The 21643-nt window shown below is 37.1% G+C and overlaps 1 protein-coding gene across 2 annotated transcripts in view; it reads left to right on the top strand.

Annotated features, from left to right (window-relative positions):
• The first annotated feature begins 1111 nt into the window (after positions 1-1111).
• Positions 1112-21643, top strand: part of SLC4A10 (solute carrier family 4 member 10) — a 57696-nt gene continuing 37164 nt past the window's right edge. Inside the window, exons 1-5 of one of the 2 annotated variants that reach the window (XM_059820298.1) lie at positions 1112-1300; positions 12665-12756; positions 18379-18536; positions 20328-20415; positions 20919-21065. In XM_059820298.1, the coding sequence (XP_059676281.1) occupies positions 1114-1300; positions 12665-12756; positions 18379-18536; positions 20328-20415; positions 20919-21065 (672 nt within the window). In that variant the 5' untranslated portion in view covers positions 1112-1113. The remainder of the gene's footprint in view (positions 1301-12664; positions 12757-18378; positions 18537-20327; positions 20416-20918; positions 21066-21643) is intronic. The other variant, XM_059820299.1, reaches the window with a different exon arrangement.

Consider the following 21643-nt stretch of genomic DNA (forward strand, 5'->3'; position numbering starts at 1 on the left):
TCTGCATTTTATTTTTTCTGCTCTGCTTGGTTTTCCATTGAGTTTACTGATAGATATGAATCTGACTCCAGCACAGAATCATGAACTGTCTGAATTTTCAGTAGAAGCAGTTTTTGACTCAGCTTATTATACCACTATTTTTGTTGAGTACAGTTTCTTCCAATGGATATACAAGGACAGTGTGTACTTAAATGCCGTTTTACTTGCTTTGGTACAGAATTTCTTTTTTTCCTTTCTTTTTCGGTTAAGTGTTATTACTGTTGCTAGCAGGATTTCCCAAAATAGTAATGAAAAATATCCCACAAAATTCGCAACAGTTCTTTCCCATTTGAAATACACAATGCACATATTTACAAATAGTTTTGAATATGAATATGTAAGACTATTTTCTGCCAGTGGACTGCAGAAATAGTTGTGATTTCTTAGCGGGGGATCAGTTTCACTCACACCTCCATGTAATGATTCTCTTGCAGGAACATGCACATCCAGCAGTAGAATGAGATCCTATTAAGTATTTGCAAATAATGCAGCAAATTTTCCTGTATTGTCTTATGTGAAATGTCTTTATATTGCACTGAAAGTATTGTAATTATAGTTGTAAGAAATAAAGAGCTAGAGTGTGGTCTCCTGTGGTATGTGTAAAGGGAATAAAAAAGTTGTTTCCTCAGAGCATGCCAGACCTTTGTAGCAAATAGGGTAGGGGTTATTTGAAAAAGAAAAAAGGCACCTTATACACTTCATAATCCTGGGTTTAAGTACATTATTTATGGGAGTGTTCAAGGACTGACTTCCAAGTTACATAGATGACCTTAATTTGGGAACTGCCTATCTTTTGAGGGATTGAGTTTTTTACATTAATAGCATATTTTTTTTATTTTATTCTTCCCCCCGCGCCCACCCCACCCCCACCCCACCCCCCCACCACCACCCCCCCCCCCGCCCCGAGAGTGAAAGACTTGTAGATAAAACTTGCCATTTATTTCTGTTGCGTTAAAGGAACTGATACCTTTCATTTGTAATCCTGTAGGGTACTAATTCTTATTATTGCAATTTAAAAAAGAAAATATTTCCTCTTTCCCCTCTTCCGTTATGTTTATGTATATATTTTCAGATATGATTCTGGACCAGCAGGTGGGTTCTGGGCAGCTCAGTGAGGATGTTCGTCATAGAGTGCATGAGGCATTACTGAAACAGCATCACCATCAGAACCAGAAGAAGCTGAGCAACAGGATCCCAATTGTGAGATCCTTTGCTGATATTGGAAAGAAGCAGTCTGAGCCCCATTCCATGGATAAAAATGGTAATGTGTTGCTTTATTTTGCATTTTGAGCTTTCAGTAACATCTGCCTGTTCGGTATTACAGCAGCTTAAACTTAGCGTGATTCTGCTCTGAAAAGCTATTGTGTAAAAGTGGTACCTTTTACATGAGAGTGGTTCCTCTTATGCATTCAGTAACACACCTGTTTAAATTTGAAATTCAGGTATCCTGCAAAATTCAGGGCTGTGCAGAGATATTCAAGGGAACTAGATCAGGTGTTGGAAGCAAGGTAGTTGTGTTAGTGTGCCATTCCATCTGGGGTAATTGGCATGGCATGTTATCCCTGGTGCAGCACAGCTCAAATACACTTGTGGTGCTTTAGGCATTCCATGTGATCCTTCAGACTGAGCTTGAGTGGCTTTGCACAGTGTTGCTCTGAACTGTGGACATGCTCCATTAGTGCCAGAAATGTGATATGACTATTTTTGACTTCTGGGGAAGATTGTTGGAATAGTTTTTAAGTCTATGACAGTGTATGCATTAACTAGTGTTCAACTGGTGCTTCAGATTTCGTAGTTTGAGTTTGAGGGGCTGGAAAATGAGAAAAACATTTTCAAGATGACACTGTTGGAGAGATGACGCAAGAACTGTACCTTGTTATTTCAGAAAATCACTTTTTGGAAAATCATGTTCATGGAAGTGAGAGAGCATGTTTGCAGAGTGGTTCTACAGTAAAATATTGGCTTAATTTTTTTCTTTCTTGCTTTTATAGAAGCCTTTATAAGCTGTACTGTTGTTATAGGTTAATCATAATGAAAGATCATTTCTTATCGCCCCTTCCTTATTTACATAAACACAGGCCTCTGTTATGAAACTTGCAGCCAAATTTTGCAAATATTTACAGTTAATTCACTAGAATTATACACTGCAGAATTACTGAGCCTCTGTATCCAGTATCATCACAATACCCACAACATTTTTGTCTGAACCCTATTGGACTATAGTGACTCTTATTCCAGAAATCACCTTAGCTTTGGTGAAATCTCAGTCCCTTCTGCTGTCTCTTTGTTTCAGGGCTCTACTGAGCTCCCCTCTCACCTGGAAAGTAGGGAGTGAGGAAACAGCCATAGCACAGGGAAGGTACAGGGTGCAAGAGGCAGCTGTGTACTGTGAGGCATAGGGCAGAAGGGGAGAGAATAGTAGTGTGGCTGATCTGGGAAGATGGGGCTGTTGGTATAAAGATTAACTTTGGTTTCAAGGAAGGACCTTTTGTTTCAATCATTGCCATATAAAGTGTTAATAGGTACTTCTAATCTAGCTGCTTCCCCAGGGAAGACTCTCAGACCTAAAAGGCAACATACAATTTCATCTGAAAAGGATATTAAATAGAAACATATTAATTATGCCAAAATAACATTTTAAGAGTAAGGAGAAAATAATATTTATTGAGATGTGTGTGATTATGCACATGGATGCACAAAAGTAAGTAGGATGATTGTCCATCCTTTTTAAGGCAACTTTCCTGTTGATTTGTACGACTCTTGCTGATGACTTCGAACAAATATTCAGGAGGCACTTAAGAAAATTAATGCTATAATGTTCCTATTCCTCAATTTCCACAGGATGCAAGATGGCAGCTTGCATTCCATAAGCTTTTTGCACTAGATCTTACATAACAAATAAGCAGTAGGTCTCCTTAAAAAGACCCCTCAGGGCAAGCTGTATCATGAGCTCAATTTCAGTAGCTTTCTGTGTCTGTTAGTGGAGCTGATGCAGTAATTCACTCCAGAAACATCTCACTTTTGCCTAAGTTTCTTCTGGGAACCTTCATATCTCTAATTACCCAAAAATAGATTCAGATCAGGACAGCATCTAAGTCTATATTAAACACACTAATTTTATATACTCGGTGGTTAAGTGATTCTGTAAGTAGGGAGACACGTTCTTACAGGTTTTCATTTGTCATCTGTGCTTATTTTGCAAGATTAAAAACTACTGAATTCCAGTTCACATGCTTACGTAGAGTTGCGTCAGAACACTCTAACCCCTGGCTAAAATAATCACTTAGTCACTTTCCCTATGTTAATTTAAATTAAGTGCACCATAAGCAATACAAATTAAATAATTTTAGGGACATTTCTACAAAGGTAAATCAGCTTTTTATCTAAATTACAGTGAAGAGTTCCAAACCCAGTCTTTCTGGACACAGATGTCTTTTAATCAGTTTGAAGCATTGCTCTTCTACTTATGTCCTTTAAGTGCTGATGCGCATTTGGCAGTCTCCTGCATTGACCTCTTCAAAATACATGATGGCCCTGTGATAAAGCAAAGAGGGGTTGGTTTATTTTAAGTTTCTCTCACTATCCATTACCCTCTTCCATTAAAAAGTCTGAATCTTATTTTATTGCCTGAATTGTACTAAAATGAGTATTTGCTTTAGAAGAGGAAAATTCAGTCTAAGTTTTTGGTTTTAAAAGGAATCACAATTTTTTCCCTTTTCAAGACAACAGCAAAGCAGCAGCTCATGGGCTTGAGTGGCAACTATTGCCCCAGTACTCCAGGATTAAAGGAGTGGGGAAAGAGGTGATTCTGGAGAGCTGCCTAATTTCAGGCTCACTGACTGTTACCTCTTCTGTCATTCTCTTAGCTATTTTTTTACCCTAGGTAACTTGCCATAGTACGTGGTGTGTAAATTATGCAGGAATCTACACTGAAGTACTCAGCTTTCAGGAACTCTGCTGTCCTTAGAAGCTTGACCAGGGGTAGCAGTGAGGTTTCTGATAATTTTCTTCCGCTGTTGCCTCATGAACCAAATGCTAGAGTTCAGCTACAGTGTTACGCTCACAGTGTTACACTCACTGCAGCTATATATTTCTTTTTAGATTGCCATGGAGTGTCTGTACAAGCTTTTTGTAATAATACAAAAACGATTTGTTAAAGTATAACTTCTGGATCAGGTGAAAGCTGAAAAATCAGAAAGCAAAATTAAGGGATATAAACACCTTATATTATTGTCAAGAGTGTGCTGTGAGATGCATCTTTGTTTCCTGAGGACAAACTGGAAAAATGCAATCAAGGCATCATTTTAGTCTGCTTATTCCCATTTGTGCACAAACATTGTGTAGAATGTATGAACGTAAAATGTTCCATATATTGCCAACAGCAGCAGTATTGTTCTGTCTTTTTAATACAAAAAATGCATTAAAATAGTAAAATATTTTATTATTGCTTTTACTTTCTGGAATAGAAGCTTAATTCCTAGAAGACTGCAGGGAGAAAAACAGATCATCTCAGGTACTACTGATAAGCTTACAGCTCAGTTCACCCCTGTCAGAGATCAGAGTTTGCAGAAACAGCAAGTGCCAGGGGCTTTAGAAGGGGCACTTATTGGTCCCTGTTGAAATGAGGCAGGGGAACTTGGACACTTTCTGCACAAAAGGGAATTCTCAGTTCGGTTAAATCTGGTTTTAGTGTAGACAGTTTAACTGATAACAATCCTTAGCAGTCTGTAGTTTATAAATACGTGGTTCAGAGCTGTAAGTCTTTGCCCTCTGGGTTACGTGGTACAGCTGAGGATGCAAAACCCCTTCTTTGTCCAAGTTCGTGACTATGCTAGCTTATCACTGTATCAGTTTGCAGATATTCAGGAGCAAAGTTTGAAAATGAAGACATAAACTGAAATTCAATATATGGCTCTGCTGCTGATGGGCCACTGGTATCTTTGCTGGGAGATAGTTGTACATATGTTCTCCCTCCATTTTTTCTTTGTTTAAGAGTCTGTCAGACCATCTAATTAATTTGCTTTGTATTTAGTAGTATTAACTTTTGTTTACAATGGCTTTTCTTCACATCCTCTGCAGGGCTAAGATGTCAGGGTGCTATGGATTTACCATGCATTTTTAATGCTGCCATGCTGTGTTTAACTTTCACTTTTCATTAAGCATCAAAACTGTGAGAATTAAAAGCCTGCTTTTGATGTTCCAATAAAAACCGACAGTCAAATTTGGCATAAGAGCCGGAAAAATTATTTGTTTTTTTAAAGTCTAATTTGATACCAAATACCCAAAATAGAGGGTGGCAAGTAATTTTAGCATAAATACTGTAAAAGGCAGGTAAAAATATGAATCTTTGTCATTAGTAAATCATCTTTAGAAAGTTTGGTTTGTAAAGCAATTTAATTTATTTTTATTGAGATCAATAGGTTTTTCACTCTGATACCTGAGAGCTCTGTCTGTAAATTCCTATGACGTGGTCTAAAAAGCCAAAGACAACTGCAAATATACAATACCTTTCTATTGTTAGAGGAGTGCTGAAATAATTTCATAAGTCTCTTCTCTTTTATAAAGGGTTCTGCAATTCAGAATTTAAGCGTGCATAGCATGGAAAAGTAACTGATTTGACGAAAATGTAGTTAGGAAAAAAAGCTTTCATGATGTAAATGTTTTAGGTTTTTTGACTGGCTATTTCACTTTTAGTCTACACTTTAGAGTAGGGGTGTGAGTGTGTGTGTATATATATATATGTAATGAGATCCAACAGACCTTTCACTGATTAAAGTCAAAGAGGAACTAGGGGAGAGGAGCATGGCAGGGTAAGCGACTTATAAATTGTATTTCCATGCACCTTGCTGAAGTGTTCTTTATCCATAATAACATGATCTTGTGCCTGTTTTCTGTTCCATACGTATGCCATTTATAACTGCTTCTTCTCCCTTGATGTCAGAGCAGACATTAGTGTAAAAATTGCATTACGCCACACATCATGTCTGATTTTGAGAAATTCTGAAATCCCAAGGAGAGGTTTATCGATATGCCAAAGAGCTTGAAGAAAGCAATGGCATATTGAATTGGAGTTAATAGCATGAACTGCTGGAGCAGTTCATTTTGACATGTTCTTTTTCAAGCCTTCTTCCAGTTATTTCACTTAGCATGATGAGCTGGTTTGGACTTCTTCATTGTTTTATGGCAGTATGAGCACATGCGGAGGTGTTTAAGGCTGTGCTTGAGTGTCTAATTTAGGACAGTACGCTTTAGTATCCCAGTAAGTCTAAATTACCAGTTATGTGATGGTGTTTGTTACTTTCCTTAGTTTCCTAATCTCTCCTAAACATCAGTTCAAGCATTTATGGCATAACTCAGAGCTAACTTACAGCATGTGAAACTCTGATGTCAGTACTACCATGTGGAGAGAGACGGACATTACTTGGAGCCATATGAAAAGTGTAGGGAGGCATTCCTAGGTACATGACTGTGTTCCTTTGTTTTGGCAATAAGTAACAACAAATGCAATATATATACTCAAGTTTTCTGGTATTATTGGATCTGGATCAGGTGGATTGCTCCAGCTTTCCTTGAAGACAAGGCAAACTCAAAGATAGTTAATTCTAGCTTAAATTAGCTAATGCTCTATTTCTTGTTTTATATTCTTCTCGAATGTATATATTTTAATCAACTTGTATTATCCCCAGGTTTATATATTACTAATATGTAACTTGTATTTACAAACATTTTCATCTGAGATTTATTCTTTCTTTCTCCACATTTCCTTGTACCCATGATAAAATGTGTAATCTATATGTATAAAACTGTATCATTCATCTTTGTATTTCTTTATTTTGCTCTGTCTTTGTTGTGTCTGTCTCTAACAGGCTCATCTCATCTCTGTATCTTCCTCATCTCCTATCCTTTGGGTTCTGTAAACTCCCTGAAGGTTCAGAGGTAGTATAAATACCTATTCTTGCTTGGGCTTCAGATCATTTCAAATGTACACCCATGTCTTCATCTCAGTTTCTTGACAGCATGCAACTTCTTGCTATAGTGATTAAAAAATACCTCAGGCCTTTGTCAGCAGCTGTGGCACACTTAAGAGAAGCCTGTGTGGAATGATGTTGTTTTGGGGGGGAAAAAAGAAGTGCCATTTGTTTATAAGCTCATTTTCTTAGGTCAATTTGTAAAACTGCAAATCATAGCATTTTAGTTAAAACTGCATGACTTCATGTGAATTATGCTTGAGATTCAGGCCTAGCATTAGAAAAACAGGTAAATTGACTTCTTCCTCATCCTCTTAAATTATGTATCATTAGCGAGCACCAAATATGCTAGCAGTTATGCAGGTACAATAGGAGTGACATGGTTCTCCACCAATTTAAAATGTTATGCATCAAGAGGCCTAAAGGTACATATGCAATTCAACCTGTGAAGATGGTATTTCTGCTCTATTAGAATTTTACCATATACTTAGGAAAACTTACTGGTTTTCAGTCCTTGATTTTTGATCTGGACAGTGTGTCCATTTAGATTTGGAAAATTCATGACTAGCTGCAATGAAAAGCCTGAAGATTGTTACAGCTGGCTTGCAAATCAGTTTTTTTTTTTTCTGAATGGGAAGAAATCTATATGGTCTAGAAAAATAAGCAACTTCTTTTCTGATTCAATTTCTTTTGATGTGTCAATTGCATCCAGTTTGTTTCCAAACTGTGATTTGTGTCTGAATACGTTGTTCTTGGGTTTTGTCATTGGACCAATGAGGTCTAGAGACTTCCTGGATTTTGATTAATAAATACAATACACATAGTTAAATGTCTTGAGCTTTAAATTTTAGGGATTAAGAGTATGTTGCATGTGACACTAATTTACTGGGATTAATTTTTTTTTTTTTTTAATTTGGCAGGACTAATAGCCTCAAAATGCTTAGCTATCTCTGCAAATGCAAACTTCTATTAGTGTAACAACTATGGACCTTATTTTGATGGATTTTGATTTTTAAGTGGCTTGGCTTTGCATGACGTAATTTTTTTTGTGTGAATTCTTGCTCTATTCAAAGCTCTGGCAATTTCACATCATCTGAAAAAACCACTCATTTTTATGTACATTGATTTAAAATATAATTTTAAAAATTCTGCTGATATTGGCTTTTTAATATATAGACAAGTCTTAACACCCATTTTAGTGTGGTTTTATCTGTTAGGTATTAAGTTCCTTTGTATGTAGGCTGGGTATTTCAACGATACCACATTGTGCATTTGTTTGATTGATACTTTAAAAATCTGAATGGCGCTCTGATGATTTCTCAAAGAGTGGAGCTCTTCAGATGCTTTATGTAGATGGATGACAGGATAAATCAAGGCTTTTAAACTTCATAAGGACTGAAAATACTATGTGCACTCTTATAAAATACTGTATTTACCCCATATGATGTGTAAATAAACATTTTTCTTGAGAGAGCTGAAATGGAACTGGCAAAGACAGGGCACGGAAGAGCTGAATAAATGGCAAGGCTGTTGCTGCTCTTATTCCCTCTTACAGGGAGTTGATGGTTTATGCCTTCACCATTCTTACCAGCCTAAACCCCATATTGCCATCTCAAAGAAGTAACAAACCATTGCAAGTGTTTTTCTCAGAGCAGATGTTTAAAGCCTGGCTAGGGTTTGGTGTTAGTTTGGTTTCTCGTGGTGGTTTTTCTTTTTTCCCTTTGCACCTAGTGCTTTGAAGGCTCCCATATTATAAATATAATTTGGGGAAAACTTGGATTTAGTGTACCTGTATTTCAGAGGCAGTTTGCAGTGGTGACTGTTGACGTTTTGGTGGAAATCAGAGAGGAAATACCTTTTTTTGATTCGTTTGTTTGTTAGCTTTTAGTCTAGGTATGAAGTGTCAGCTCCCCTCTTCATTCACATAACTCTCTTAATTGATTGTTGCTTCATGGGACCATCATGTGCCAGTAACTGTTTCTTTCATTCAGCGAAAACAATCAGTTGCTGACCTGAAAGCAGTTTGAGGGTATAGCACATATATAGTTGCCAACATGCTTTAGCAAAACTGAGTATTTTTAATGACGTTGGACAACCAGTGTAGCATGGTGATGCCAGTGTTCACTGGGTTGCCGTCAGGATGCTTGTGGTCCTACCCCATTGGGAATTACACATGCACTTAAAAGTATTCACCCCAAAGACATCTCCTTTAAGTCAACGTGAAATTATACACAGAATTAAATTAGTTTATGAATTTTTGTGGCTTCATAGCTCAGATGTAGAGGAAGCTACTGAATATAAAAGTAACCATGTAGCATTGCAGTCCTGCTCCTAGGGAGAGGGCCACCACAGCACTTCATCTACCTAATACCTAGTGCAAAATATACAAGCATTTAACAAGCTAAAGGTGTGTAGGAGCAAAAATCTCTCCAAAACCCAGTCCTTTTTGTCTTACTTTTCTGTTGAAGGGCCACACAGAGACCAAGTTCCAGATTTGCATTTTACTGACTTCATTGTTGCATAAGAAACATGCATCCCTGCAGTGTGTTTCAGATGCTCTTTAATCCCTATGACTATCATGTGAAAAGTGAAATTACCTGTCTTCTCTACCTTGTATCTTTGATTGTTATTCAATGCAGTAAAAACCCCAAACTTCTTGTTCCAAAATCCAGAAAGCTGTCTTAAGTTGCAGAGCTATTTAAACATCTCTTACTCCCTCAAGGTAAAACTTGTGTTCTTTCAGATTTCTCCAGCATATGGGTAAATCAAAGTTTGAGGTCTTCTGTTGGCACAGGAAAAGAACATATGCTATTCTTATAAACTTCACATACCTACTGTTCGTGGCTTTTATTTCCTACTATGTATATTTTTACATATTTTTCTCCTAAAGGAAAAGTGGACACAATGTTTAAAAGTTAGCTTTTGGACTGTTACGCTAATTGCTTAGAGGCTTTTGACACCTCCAATTATGATGTTAAAACTCAGTATTTGTAACAGGTGGTCTGTGCTCTGACTCCTTTGTTGATCAATATTTTTATCTCCCTGGCAGATATCTCTGCCCTAATTTTCTTGAATTTTTGGGTCCAGGAAAAAGAAGTATAAATGTAAATCCCTAATTAGCAACAGAAAGATAATGAACTACTATTTCTGTTGCTTTCCTGTAACATCTTTATAACATAATATGTATATTATTATGAGTAATTTTTACATGTATTTCCCTTTATATAGATCCTAGAATATAGATGAGTGTCTAAAAGGAAGAAATTAAGAGTTAAGAAGGTCTAATATTACTAGATTTAAAGTTTTCTGGGAGTAAGTTAGGGCAGAAATTTTCCCTGACCTTTTTATGCCTTCTTGTTAGAATTAGTGGAAGGTTTTTTGTTACGTTATTAAAATCTCCAAAGTAGTACAGAAATAAAATTTATACATTAATTATTTTTAATAGTTAGAATATTACAGGATGATTCCTGCAAAAATAATTCTAAGACTGCTAAATAAACTATACAGAAAAAAATTACAGTGTGAAGTAGTGTGTGGAGATACATAGTGTAAAGGTGATGATTTAACAATGATGGAACTCAGTGTTTTTTCTTTAAGTTCTAATTAAAACAGACAAATTGAATGACTGTAAGCATCTCGCATATTTAACGAGTCTTGGCTTCTGGTTTGCAAAAGTTGTCTCTTGTGACATTTAGGAATTAATAGTCGTCTTTATGTGAATTCGTTTAATAAGTTGCTTTCTGAAATCAATCCTTTGTTCTTGTCATATATAAATTCTAATCCTCACTTACTTTTATCTGCTTGGTTAGGTTAATATGCTTGTCAGGTCTGGTTTTTTTGCCATTCTCTTGTTTATTTCACTCTAGTGCTGAACAAAAGCCCTAATTTCTGTTCTTGTTTTGACCTGTCCTTGTCCTGAATCAGAGAGAAAATGGAATTATTTACATTTTTAAGATTGATACTTTTAATAATAAGATTTCTAGCATTATATTGTAAAACATTCTGTTGTTGCATTTCCTAATCAAAGTGAAATCTCTCTGGTTATGCTACCAGGATGCAGCACATGAGTATAAAAACTGTTTCGTGTCATGGGAGATTTGCCTAGTGGAAAATGAGATGTTGATTTTCATGAAAACCAACCTTTTCTTGAGTAAGTGTTTCAACTGGGAATTCATGACCAGGCTTAGACAGGGCTATGTAGTGCTCAGCTGTGACAGAAGCTGGATACTTAAGTATTTTGGCAATGGTTGAGATACTCTTGCAAGTCTCCTGTCCTGTTCAGTCTGGATCCTGTGAAACGCTCTGTTTCCTGGCTGTGGCTGTGGCTGAGGACATGCTTGGACTGTGTAACAGTGGTGTGAGGGGACACACCGTGGCTTTTTGAATTGCCCAGACGATGTGCCTAGCTTAGGACTTTCTGACTGTCTTCATCTTCACATATCGTGAACATATGGTCTTTGTTACTGTGCAAGTTTAGGTTGATTTTCACCAGAACCAATGTTTTCACATCATCATTTCTCAGTCATATGAGAGACTTTATTTGCTATGGAAACAAATATATGCTGGGCACGAGATGCTGACTCTGGGCCAGTTGGACTCTGTAGTTATTCCTGGGTATGTGTTAGGGCAGTAAGAGATAGTTGGCTCATATATTTGGTACTTTCTCTTGTACTTTGTTGTGGTGTTCAGAGCTGTGCGTGGCTCCTGCCATGCCAGGGAGGGAGGAAGAGTGAAGGCAAGCAGGGAATGGCCCATCACCCTGTGGGGTTTGTGTGCTGCCCTACTGCCAGACCCACACCCTCAGTGTGGGCATGGTGGCCTCTGGCTGTGCACAGGGTCAATGTTGGCATTAAGTAAAAGTATGCTTTATGTGACACATAATTGTTACTTAATCCTGTTTTTTTGGTGTTTTTTTTTTTTTAGCTTTTGTTGGAGAAATTTTGTTGGTCACAAGGCTTAGTGTTTGCTTACACGAGACTGAGGCATGTTTAAACACTTCTTCTCATCTTGAGATATTTTTAAAACTTCTGTAGAATACTTTACTAAATCCTCACTGGAATTTTTTGAAAATTTGTTTGCTGAAACATTTGTTTTACACATGTCAATAATCACAGTGTTCAATACTCAGTTTTTAAATCATCTTAATTTCCAATACATCTATTTTTATAGCAACCCACTTTTATGCTGGGTTTTGTAGTTGTTGTTATAATCAGGACATTCTCGTACACATGAGTAAATTTATGATAATTAGTAATCCTGTTTTATTCAATGAGGAGTATTCTTGTAGACAGAGATTGCCCAAAATTGGCGGCTCCTCAGATTACTTACAAAAACTATATGAATGCAGGACTTCCCTCAAATGTAGTATCTTAAAAATTGTAAGCTTTAATTGGCATAGGAAGTTTGTCTTCCAATACTCAAGAATATCTTTTACATTTTCTAAATTACGTTCTTCCATTCCTAACTGCACCTGATAAATGTTCTGTCTTTTTAGAATGTGTTACTCTAAATAAGTCTTTAATTAAAATGCCATGTTTAGATGCTTCATATACATATGATATGAAGTGTTATGTAGTTCTTTAACAACTATTTCATTAGATGTTGCTTTATTTATAGAAGTAATGGTTAGTATTCTGTAATAACGGTACTTTTTTTAGCAGGTCAGATTGTTTCCCCACAGTCTGCTCCAGCCTGTATTGAAAACAAAAATGACGTGAGCAGAGAAAACAGCACTGTTGACTTTAGCAAGGTAAGTGTTCACTGACAGTGAAGAGAGCTTCCTGACTACCAAATAGATCCTTTAAATTAAATAAAATGAATCCATGTGAATCAAGAGAAGCTGCGAAGTACAAATTTTACTTCAGCATTAAAGTTTTGTGTGCACTGCAACACAGTTCATATATAACAAAAAATAATTTTTCATTTTCTTGATAAATTACCGGTAACAGGAAATCACAGTTTAGGAACAGAGATAAATTTATTCATGACAATATCATAGGTGTATATTTGTAAGGGGACTTTTTACAAATTAACAGAAAATTATCTAAGTAGGAAAGTAATTCAGAATTCTTACAATTCAGATTTACCTCTCAGACTTTTACTTTTTGTAGAAGTGATGCATGAATGCAAACTATGCTTTTTATAACCTGAACTCGTGGATTCCAGATGTCTCAAACAGAATGTGTTTCTGTAAACCTAAAACTTAATTCTTCTGGCAAGCCAAGATATTTCAGTACGCTTCACAAAAGATGTTAACTGTTCAGTAGTGGAGATTGCAATGACAGTTCAGTGTTAGATAGCAAGGAAAAGCAAACAGCTTCTCAGCTTTAATGTAAAGGAGAATCCTAATTTATTTAAGAAGTCTGTATGTACCTGAAACTGTCACATTAGAGTAAGATGACAGACCTGACAGGGATAGATGACTTCAGCTGACACATCAATACAACAAAGGTTGAGTAAGTGAAGAAAGGTGATTTAAACCAAAATTCTGAAGAACAGCACTTTGGGTCTGTTGAATCTTAATGTTAGTGCAACTGAGCTAAAAGTAGAGTTATGTCATTGCTCCATCTGGTGCCAGACTATTTCCTAACAGCAGTAGCTATTTGCACCATTTGAATTCTTGACTGAGCATGCCAGACTAGGAATGGTATATGACTGCAATAAAGATGGGAAACAGATCTTTTTGTCAAAGACAGTGAGAAGAAAGGAAGCTGGTTGGGTTTGTATTATGGACTACATTTCTACAGAGGTAGCAAGGAGATCTATAAACAGTGACAAGTTGTTAAAAATGTAATGCTGATACATTAAAAATATTTAAAACTAAGATTGTAATGCTTTAAAAGTCAAGTATGATTTTGGTTTCCTGATATTTATATTAAAAGTGTTAACTAAAACTAATTGTTTTGGCAAGTGTTCTAATACCAAGATGTAAAATTTTGTAAAGGATATCAAATATAAATAAAGCTGTCTATTAAAAATTAAGCTGTGCAGAAGTGAAGCTCATAACAACCCAAAGGAAATGACATGACTTTCAGTGGTGCTTTTCTTGCATGTTTTCCCAATTGCTTTGAGTGTTGTAGGATCAAAATCCCAGTCCATTTTCTAGCTGCATGACGTTTGTATTAAACAGGAATGGAGGCTGCATCATTTGATCCTTCACTCACTATTTTTGTAGTGCTGCAGCTTTGCTGATCAAAAGAGCTCTTCCTATTTAAACTGGCCTGAGAAGAGATCAACATGCCATCTTTTGGCTAGCCTCAGCAGTGTTAGATACCATCAAGGATGTCAGGAGCATGAAAGGAACAACTTTTGTTTGCAGGAATGAAATAACAGTAAAGGATTGTAAACTAAGTAGCTTTTTGACTGCCTTTAAATAGATCAATTTATCCTTTTGAAGATGCATAAGTAAAGTACAACTTCCCCTTGAAATGCGCTATTGCAATAACTCCCAACGGTTATAATTTGAATTATATGCACAGATTGAGAAGAAAGTAGAGCAGTACACTAATTTTCTCTTGAGTATTGTGATTTCTTGCTCTAATTTTGTTCCACATATTAATTTCATTTATCTTCTACAAAAAAGCACCTTTGGCTACCTCACATATTCTCTCCTTGCTAATCCACCTCCCTTGGGCTATTTCTAATATTCCAAGTTTTGAAGTTGATTCAAAACGCTGACTTAATCTGAATACAGTACTGAGACTGTGTTGATTGTATTATTATCTCTTTATGAATAGTGTGAGACATGGCACTAAAAGCTGTCTTGAATGTTACTTCAGTAGTACAGAGAGGGAGACATAGTTTCTGATGTTTGTACTTGTAAATGTGTCACTCCTCTTCCTCTGGGGACACCACGAGGACTTTGTATTCTGGGGGTGATATGGAGGTGATCTGTCACAGCACCACTTTATCCTGTGTCTGAGCAGAATGGGGATGGCAGTTTAACAACTGCATCTGGCTGGTCTGTGCTTCTTACGCCAGAGGCTGAAGGGAACCCTACTTGTCCTGAAATACGAAACGCATAAAGAGGCTGCACCCTCGTCCCTTCTCATGGGAATGTTCCTACGCTCAAACCCCAGTCCCATACTGACAGAGTTTGGTCTTTCAAATACCATGTGAAATAATTGACTTGTTTTTCAATACCGGTTGTCTCTGCTTATAAATAAATTTGATTAGTATGTGTCACGGCTTTCCTAAGAAGTGACGTTAGCTATTTTCTGTTTGTCTTCATGTCAATTTATGTTTGGTTCTGGGGGAGGACCGCACCACTCCTTTCAGTCCTTGAGTTGTCCTGGAGGGGAATGGCCTCCACATTAGTTACTTAGTTTTGTGTTTAATTGGAGCTTACTGGGACTGTTTAGTGCCTGGTCATGAATATGGCTCAGGTTAGGGTGCAGGTTAAGATGCACATGCGGAGTCTCCAGCTAAAGACCTCGTGGCATGAGAGATGTATAATGGATAGGTTAGATGAATCATTCAAAGGATGCAGCTTCTGCCATTGCCCCAGACTCACTCCAAGCCACCTCCGCTCTTGTTACGGAGCGGAAGCAACAGCCGGGGTTCGGGTGTATTTGGCCAGTTTGATGCTTCTCTGCCAGGTACCTTCCTTTTAACTGGGGCTCTATTCACTACCTGTATTGGGTTTGCGTGGCAGCGTTTTGGTGGCGGGGGGGACTACAGGTGTGGGTTCTGTGAGAAGCTGCTAGAAACTTCCCCTATGTCTGACAGAGCCAATGCCAGCCAGCTCCAAGACGAACCTGCCACTGGCTAAGGCTGAGCTAATCAGCAACAGTGGTAGTGCCTCTGTGATAACATATTTAAGAAGGGGGGAAAAAACTGGGAAAGGGCAGCCGGGGAAGAGAGGAGTGAGAATATGTGAGAGAAACAACTCTGCAGACACCAAGGTCCGTGAAGGAGAGGGATGAGGTGCTCCAGGCGCCGGAGCAGAGATTTCCCTGCAGCCTGTGGTGAAGACCATGGTGAGGCAGGCTGTCCACCTGCAGTCCATGGAGGTCCACGGTGGAGCAGATATCCACCTGCAGCCCATGCAGGACCCCGTGCAGGAGCAGGTCGATGCCCGAAGGAGGCTGTGACCCTGTGGGAAGCCCACGCTGGAGCAGGCTCCTGGCAGGACCTGTGGACCCGTGGAGAGAGGAGCCCATGCTGGAGCAGGTTTGCTGGCAGGACTTGGGACCCCACGGGGGACCCACGCTGGAGCAGTCTGTTCCTGAAGGACTGCACCCCGTGGAAAGGACCCATGCTGGAGCAGTTTGTGAAGAACTGCAGCCTGTGGGAAGGACCCACGTTGGAGAAGTTCATGGAGGACTGTCTCCCATGGGAGGGACCCCATGCTGGAGCAGGGGAAGAGTGTGAGGAGGAAGGAGCAGCAGAAACAACGTGTGATGAACTGACCGCAACCCCCGTTTTCCGTCCCCCTGCGCCTCTCAGGGGGAAGAGGTAGAGAAAATTGGGAGTGAAGTTGAGCCTGGGAAGAAGGGAGGGGTGCGGGGAAGGTGTTTTTTTAAGATTTGGTTTTATTTCTCATTATCCTTCTCTGATTTTGATTGGTAATAAATTAAACTAATTTCCCCAAGTCAAATCTGTTTTGCCCATGATGGTAATTGGTGAATGATCTCCCTATGTCCTTGGCTTGACCTACGAGCCTTTCGTCGTATTTTCTCTCCCCTGTCCATCTGAGGAAGGGGAGTGAGTGAGCAGCTGTGTGGTGATTAGTCTGGCTGGAACTAAACCACGACGCTACCTAAAAGATTTTGGAATCTCAAGCTGATAAATAGTACAGGAAACATATCTGGAAATACTTTGTTAGGCAGGAGACTGAATGTTTCTTTCAGATTTGAATCTTGATGCTGTGATCTGTATGTTAGTGGGATGTTTAAGGTGACAACTGTAGCATGTTGTCCATGAGACATCAGTTATTAAACGTTAAATCCATTCACAAGGTAAAATCTGTACAGAATGCACATTGTTATGTGCCTGAAAGAGTACTTCCTTTCTCTCTACTATTAATGACCTACAACACTAAAATTAGGTGCAAAGTGCATCTCTTTGGGTTTTGTATTTAACCCTGAATAGTTATTTTGTGATTTGAGTGGGGACTAGAATTTACCTCGCTGATACTTTACCTTGAAAAAGTACTTGGTCTCCAACCTTCCAGGTTGATTTGATGCTTGTTTAACTTTGTGAGGTGTTTGGTCATCGTTCTCGATTAGCTTAGGGTAGCGTTAGACATCTCTTTGTGATCTCAGCGAAATAAGATTTCATTACACAGGCAACTGTGTTATATCTGAATTCTGATTTAGTGCCAGAGCCATTTGCAAGAAAACAATTTTCTAAATATTACCAAAACTATGCAAACTAGTACTGACAGATGGCTGTAAGATAGACATTAAAATGGTCCACTTTAACAGTTTATATTGGATTTGGTTGCTGTTGTTGTGTTTAGATTAATAAAAGGAAAGCAAATGACAAAATTCATGCATTTTGAAATGTAGACAATACTGGTGCATAATGAAATCAAACATACATCATATACTCTATTACTCCATGTCGATCTTTGTTACAGGGTAAAATCTAGACTGATAATGAGGAAATAAATACAAATGAACAGATTCCTAGGCAAATACCTTGAGCTTGTATAGCAATGTCATAATGAAGCTGTTTCTCTGTGTTTTCCTATGGTCCCTGCAAAAGCCAACATCACTACCTTAAAACTCCGAAGTTTTTATTCTGCTTTGTTTTTTCCATTTACTCTTGAGACAATCATGGTCATAGCTTATTTCCTGTTATTTTCAGCAGAAGGGCAACTGTCTTCCATTAAATCCAAAACCAAAAATACATCTCACTTAGAGTAGTAGAAGGAAAATTATGTGTAGTGGAACCTGTTCTTCTTTTCATTGGGATTATAATACAGCAGCTATGAACTATGAATTAATGATTTCCAGAATTGTTAATTATGGAAAAATAAGGTGTCTTCATTTCTTCTACTGTTATGACTGAATGATTCTGTTAATTATTATTGATAAAAATATTACTAGGAAATTAATGCTATATTCTTAACAAGATTTTGCATGTGATTTGTTGTCTTTATAAATTAATTCGGCAGTACTTTAACTATGTTTCCGAGAAAAAATAGTAAAATAATGAAGGACCCCTTGTTTGGTTTTGAGAAACATTTTTATTTAAAAAAAAATTCAACAGACAAAAGTAGTAGGAACTGTATAATTGAAATAACTAAGATTATAGTGCAGTCACCAGTGATAAGATTATAGTCCACTGACCACTGTCAACAAATCAAGGGGAAAAAAATCCCTCTGAATAGCTTTTAGGTTTTAATTTAATATACTTTTCCCAGGTTGACCTACACTTCATGAAAAAGATACCACCTGGAGCTGAAGCATCAAACATCTTAGTTGGTGAACTAGAGTTCCTGGACCGTGCGGTTGTTGCTTTTGTTAGGTTATCTCCAGCAGTACTGCTTACGGGACTAGCTGAAGTTCCGATTCCAACCAGGTACAGTTGGATTTATTTCTCTTCATGTTTTTCTGAGTACCTTGTGGAGACAGGGTGATGTGACCTTCAACTTTGTCATTTATTGAGTTATGAATTTGTTTTCTTTCTTTAACAAAGACATCTCTTAGAGATATCTTTCCACTCATCCTTTAAATGATGTATGGGTATATTCAGAAACGTGCATTTGTGTGTGCAGATATTTCTACTTCTGCGAAGACTGATTGATAGCTGGTTAGGTTACAACACAGTTTATCCTGTACAAACTGGTAATACTGTAGATGAAATACTAAGGTGAAATATTCAGCTGCTTAGAATATTTCATCTGGAACTGAAACTATTTGTGTGATACCGCATAATTATGTCCAGAAGAAAAAAAAATTAAGATGGAATTGAGTAAAGGGAAAAAACAAACTATGTGATTTGATTCACTAGGCATAGTGAATGGATGAAGAACATGCTGTAACTATCATGTTCCTCTAAAAGTTACTTTGTAGATACTTGCGTGGTAGTGAATGTGACTTTTAACCATAAATTTTTATTAGATTAATTTTTTCTAAGTTGAAACTTTTTCTGATCAAATACTTTAGTTCTGAGAACAAATTATGAGGAATTTTTTAAAAATGTCTAAAACAGTCTTTGTAGTCAAATAAGAAAGCATTTAAATAGATCTGCAGATATATTGTTTCCTGCTGGTGTTGATTCAGCTCAAAACTCCAAAGGGATTCTCCCATATCTGAGTTCACTGACTTAACTATTATTGCAGTCTCTCAATTTTTTTGTATTTGTGCATGTTTGTACACATATTCTGTCTCTCTTTCCCATTCCCTCTTTTAGTTTCTATAAAAGCAGAATTTCAACAAAAGGCAGTAGTGTATTCCAGTTGTTTGTGACACTCAGGAAGGAGTGTTATGCTATGAGATGCAATGCTGAGACTCAGATCCTTGCTCCTAGCTAGATAAACAGTATAAAATTTTCTTTAAGTTGTAGTTACTTTGTAGTTTGGATATGACTTTTTTTGTCTCTTCTAATTCTTGCATGTGTGTAAGGAACATTGAGGGACTGAGCCGGCTTTCAAAAAAACTTCTGAAGCCTTTCTTTGTAACCTCCCCCAACTTCCCACAAAAAAAAACACCAAAAGGAAAGCAACAGATTTCTTGGGTTTTGGCTGAAAGAAAATGAAATAATTAAAAATTAGGATAATTAAGAATTTCTTCAAAAATGTTTATTTTAAAAAAATTAATAATGTTAGTAAAAAAAATTGTCTTTTGCATTTTAGCAAAACTGAGAACTTAAGTTATTTCATTTGAACCTATCCTCTGCATTTTGTAGAACCTTACTAGCCCCACGCCTAGAGTAGAGGCTTAAGTAAGAACAATTTAAAAATAATTTTTATTTGGGTAATTTAAATTCCCCAATATTGCAGTAATACTACTAACATAAACTAGTTGATTCTGTTGAATTAACAGAATTAAAGAAATTAATGTTCTGTACATAGATTATAAGTGCATATATTTATTATGTAAGATAAGGTTTGTTATGTAAGGAGGTTTTGATAGTCTCTATCAAGTCTGACTGTGAAGCTTATGATATATTTTTGGAAGTTATTTTCACATTTTTTCTAACCACAGCTTCATGTTTAAAGGTACATGTGAGGATCTTGAAGGAGATTATATATAATATCTGTCTTAGAGGTTCTTCTAGTCCAATTTTTAAATAAGTATTTCTGTAGTATGTATAGTTACTTTCAACCATCTATCCTTCACAATTTTTTAATTTATCTTTTATTTGCAGATTTTTGTTTATTCTTCTTGGACCACTGGGTAAAGGGCAACAATACCATGAGATTGGAAGATCAATTGCAACACTGATGACAGATGAGGTATTTTTTATTAACGGCTTGGTTTTAGTCATTTTGTACTGATTGGAGAGGTGTAATAGGGAATCTCCAATGTGGAATCATCCAGATGAAATTGGCTAATCATTCTGATGATGCACAAATAGCATTTCATGATCCTGTAACAGCCCAGATAATGCTGCCATAAGGAGATAACAAAATGAGAAACACTATTCATGTGCAAGGATGTCTTCACTGAGAAGATTCCATTTTACACAGTTACTTCCCAGTGGCATTAATTCTGTTTTAAACTGTAAAATCTCTAGAACATTTAGCACCCGTAAGGAAGTTTTTCCACAGCAGCTGGACCTTCTATGAAAACTATGTAACAGAAACTCTAGTCAGTTGAAGCTGAGATTGTTTGTTCGGTGGCAACTGTATGAAGTGTGTTCTATTTCAGAGAAAATGTGCCATCATGAAAAAGGTTATGAGAGTATTCCTTTCCCCATCTCTTTTTCCTCCCACATACACTTCTTCATTTTTCACAGGTGTTCCATGATGTTGCTTACAAAGCAAAAGACCGCAATGACTTGGTGTCTGGAATTGATGAGTTTCTTGATCAGGTTACTGTTCTTCCTCCTGGAGAGTGGGACCCAACAATTCGAATAGAACCACCTAAAAATGTTCCCTCTCAGGTTTGTACACTGTAAAATTCAGACACTTTTAAACATTGCAATGAATTTTTGCTAGGTAGAATTAAGTCTTACTAATTTAGCATTTAGCAGAATCACTATACAGACATTTTGCATGCTCTTTTTTGGTTAATTTGTATTAAGAGAACCCTTGTCTTGCAAGCGTACAGTATAGTGATGACATTTCATGTAGTTCAATACTAGTTCTCTCCTGAATAAAGACAGTTGTATCTAAAGATCTTAAATTCAGGGATAATTGGTCATAAGCATCTTTGATTATTCTGAACAGACATGGTTTGCTTTTGTTCTAAGCTTATTGCAAGAATTGATCAAAGCAGCCTGGCTTGCTACTCTTTAAAATGTTTTCTGATACAAGATTTTCTGTGATCTATTCTTTAAATTTCTTAGACCACAATTCCTTCTACTATTTCCTGTTACAGAACTCCTTTACAGCTTATGAAGAGGTTATGTTGATGAATCTTACAGTAAAATTTATATGTTTAGTCTTTCAACTCTCAAAGCCTGTTTCCTCTGCTAAAATTATGTTTTGTTGCTAAGACCCATGAGGAGTATCTTTTCCT

Source organism: Gavia stellata, chromosome 8 (assembly GCF_030936135.1).
Source record: "Gavia stellata isolate bGavSte3 chromosome 8, bGavSte3.hap2, whole genome shotgun sequence".
Lineage (NCBI taxonomy): Eukaryota > Metazoa > Chordata > Aves > Gaviiformes > Gaviidae > Gavia > Gavia stellata.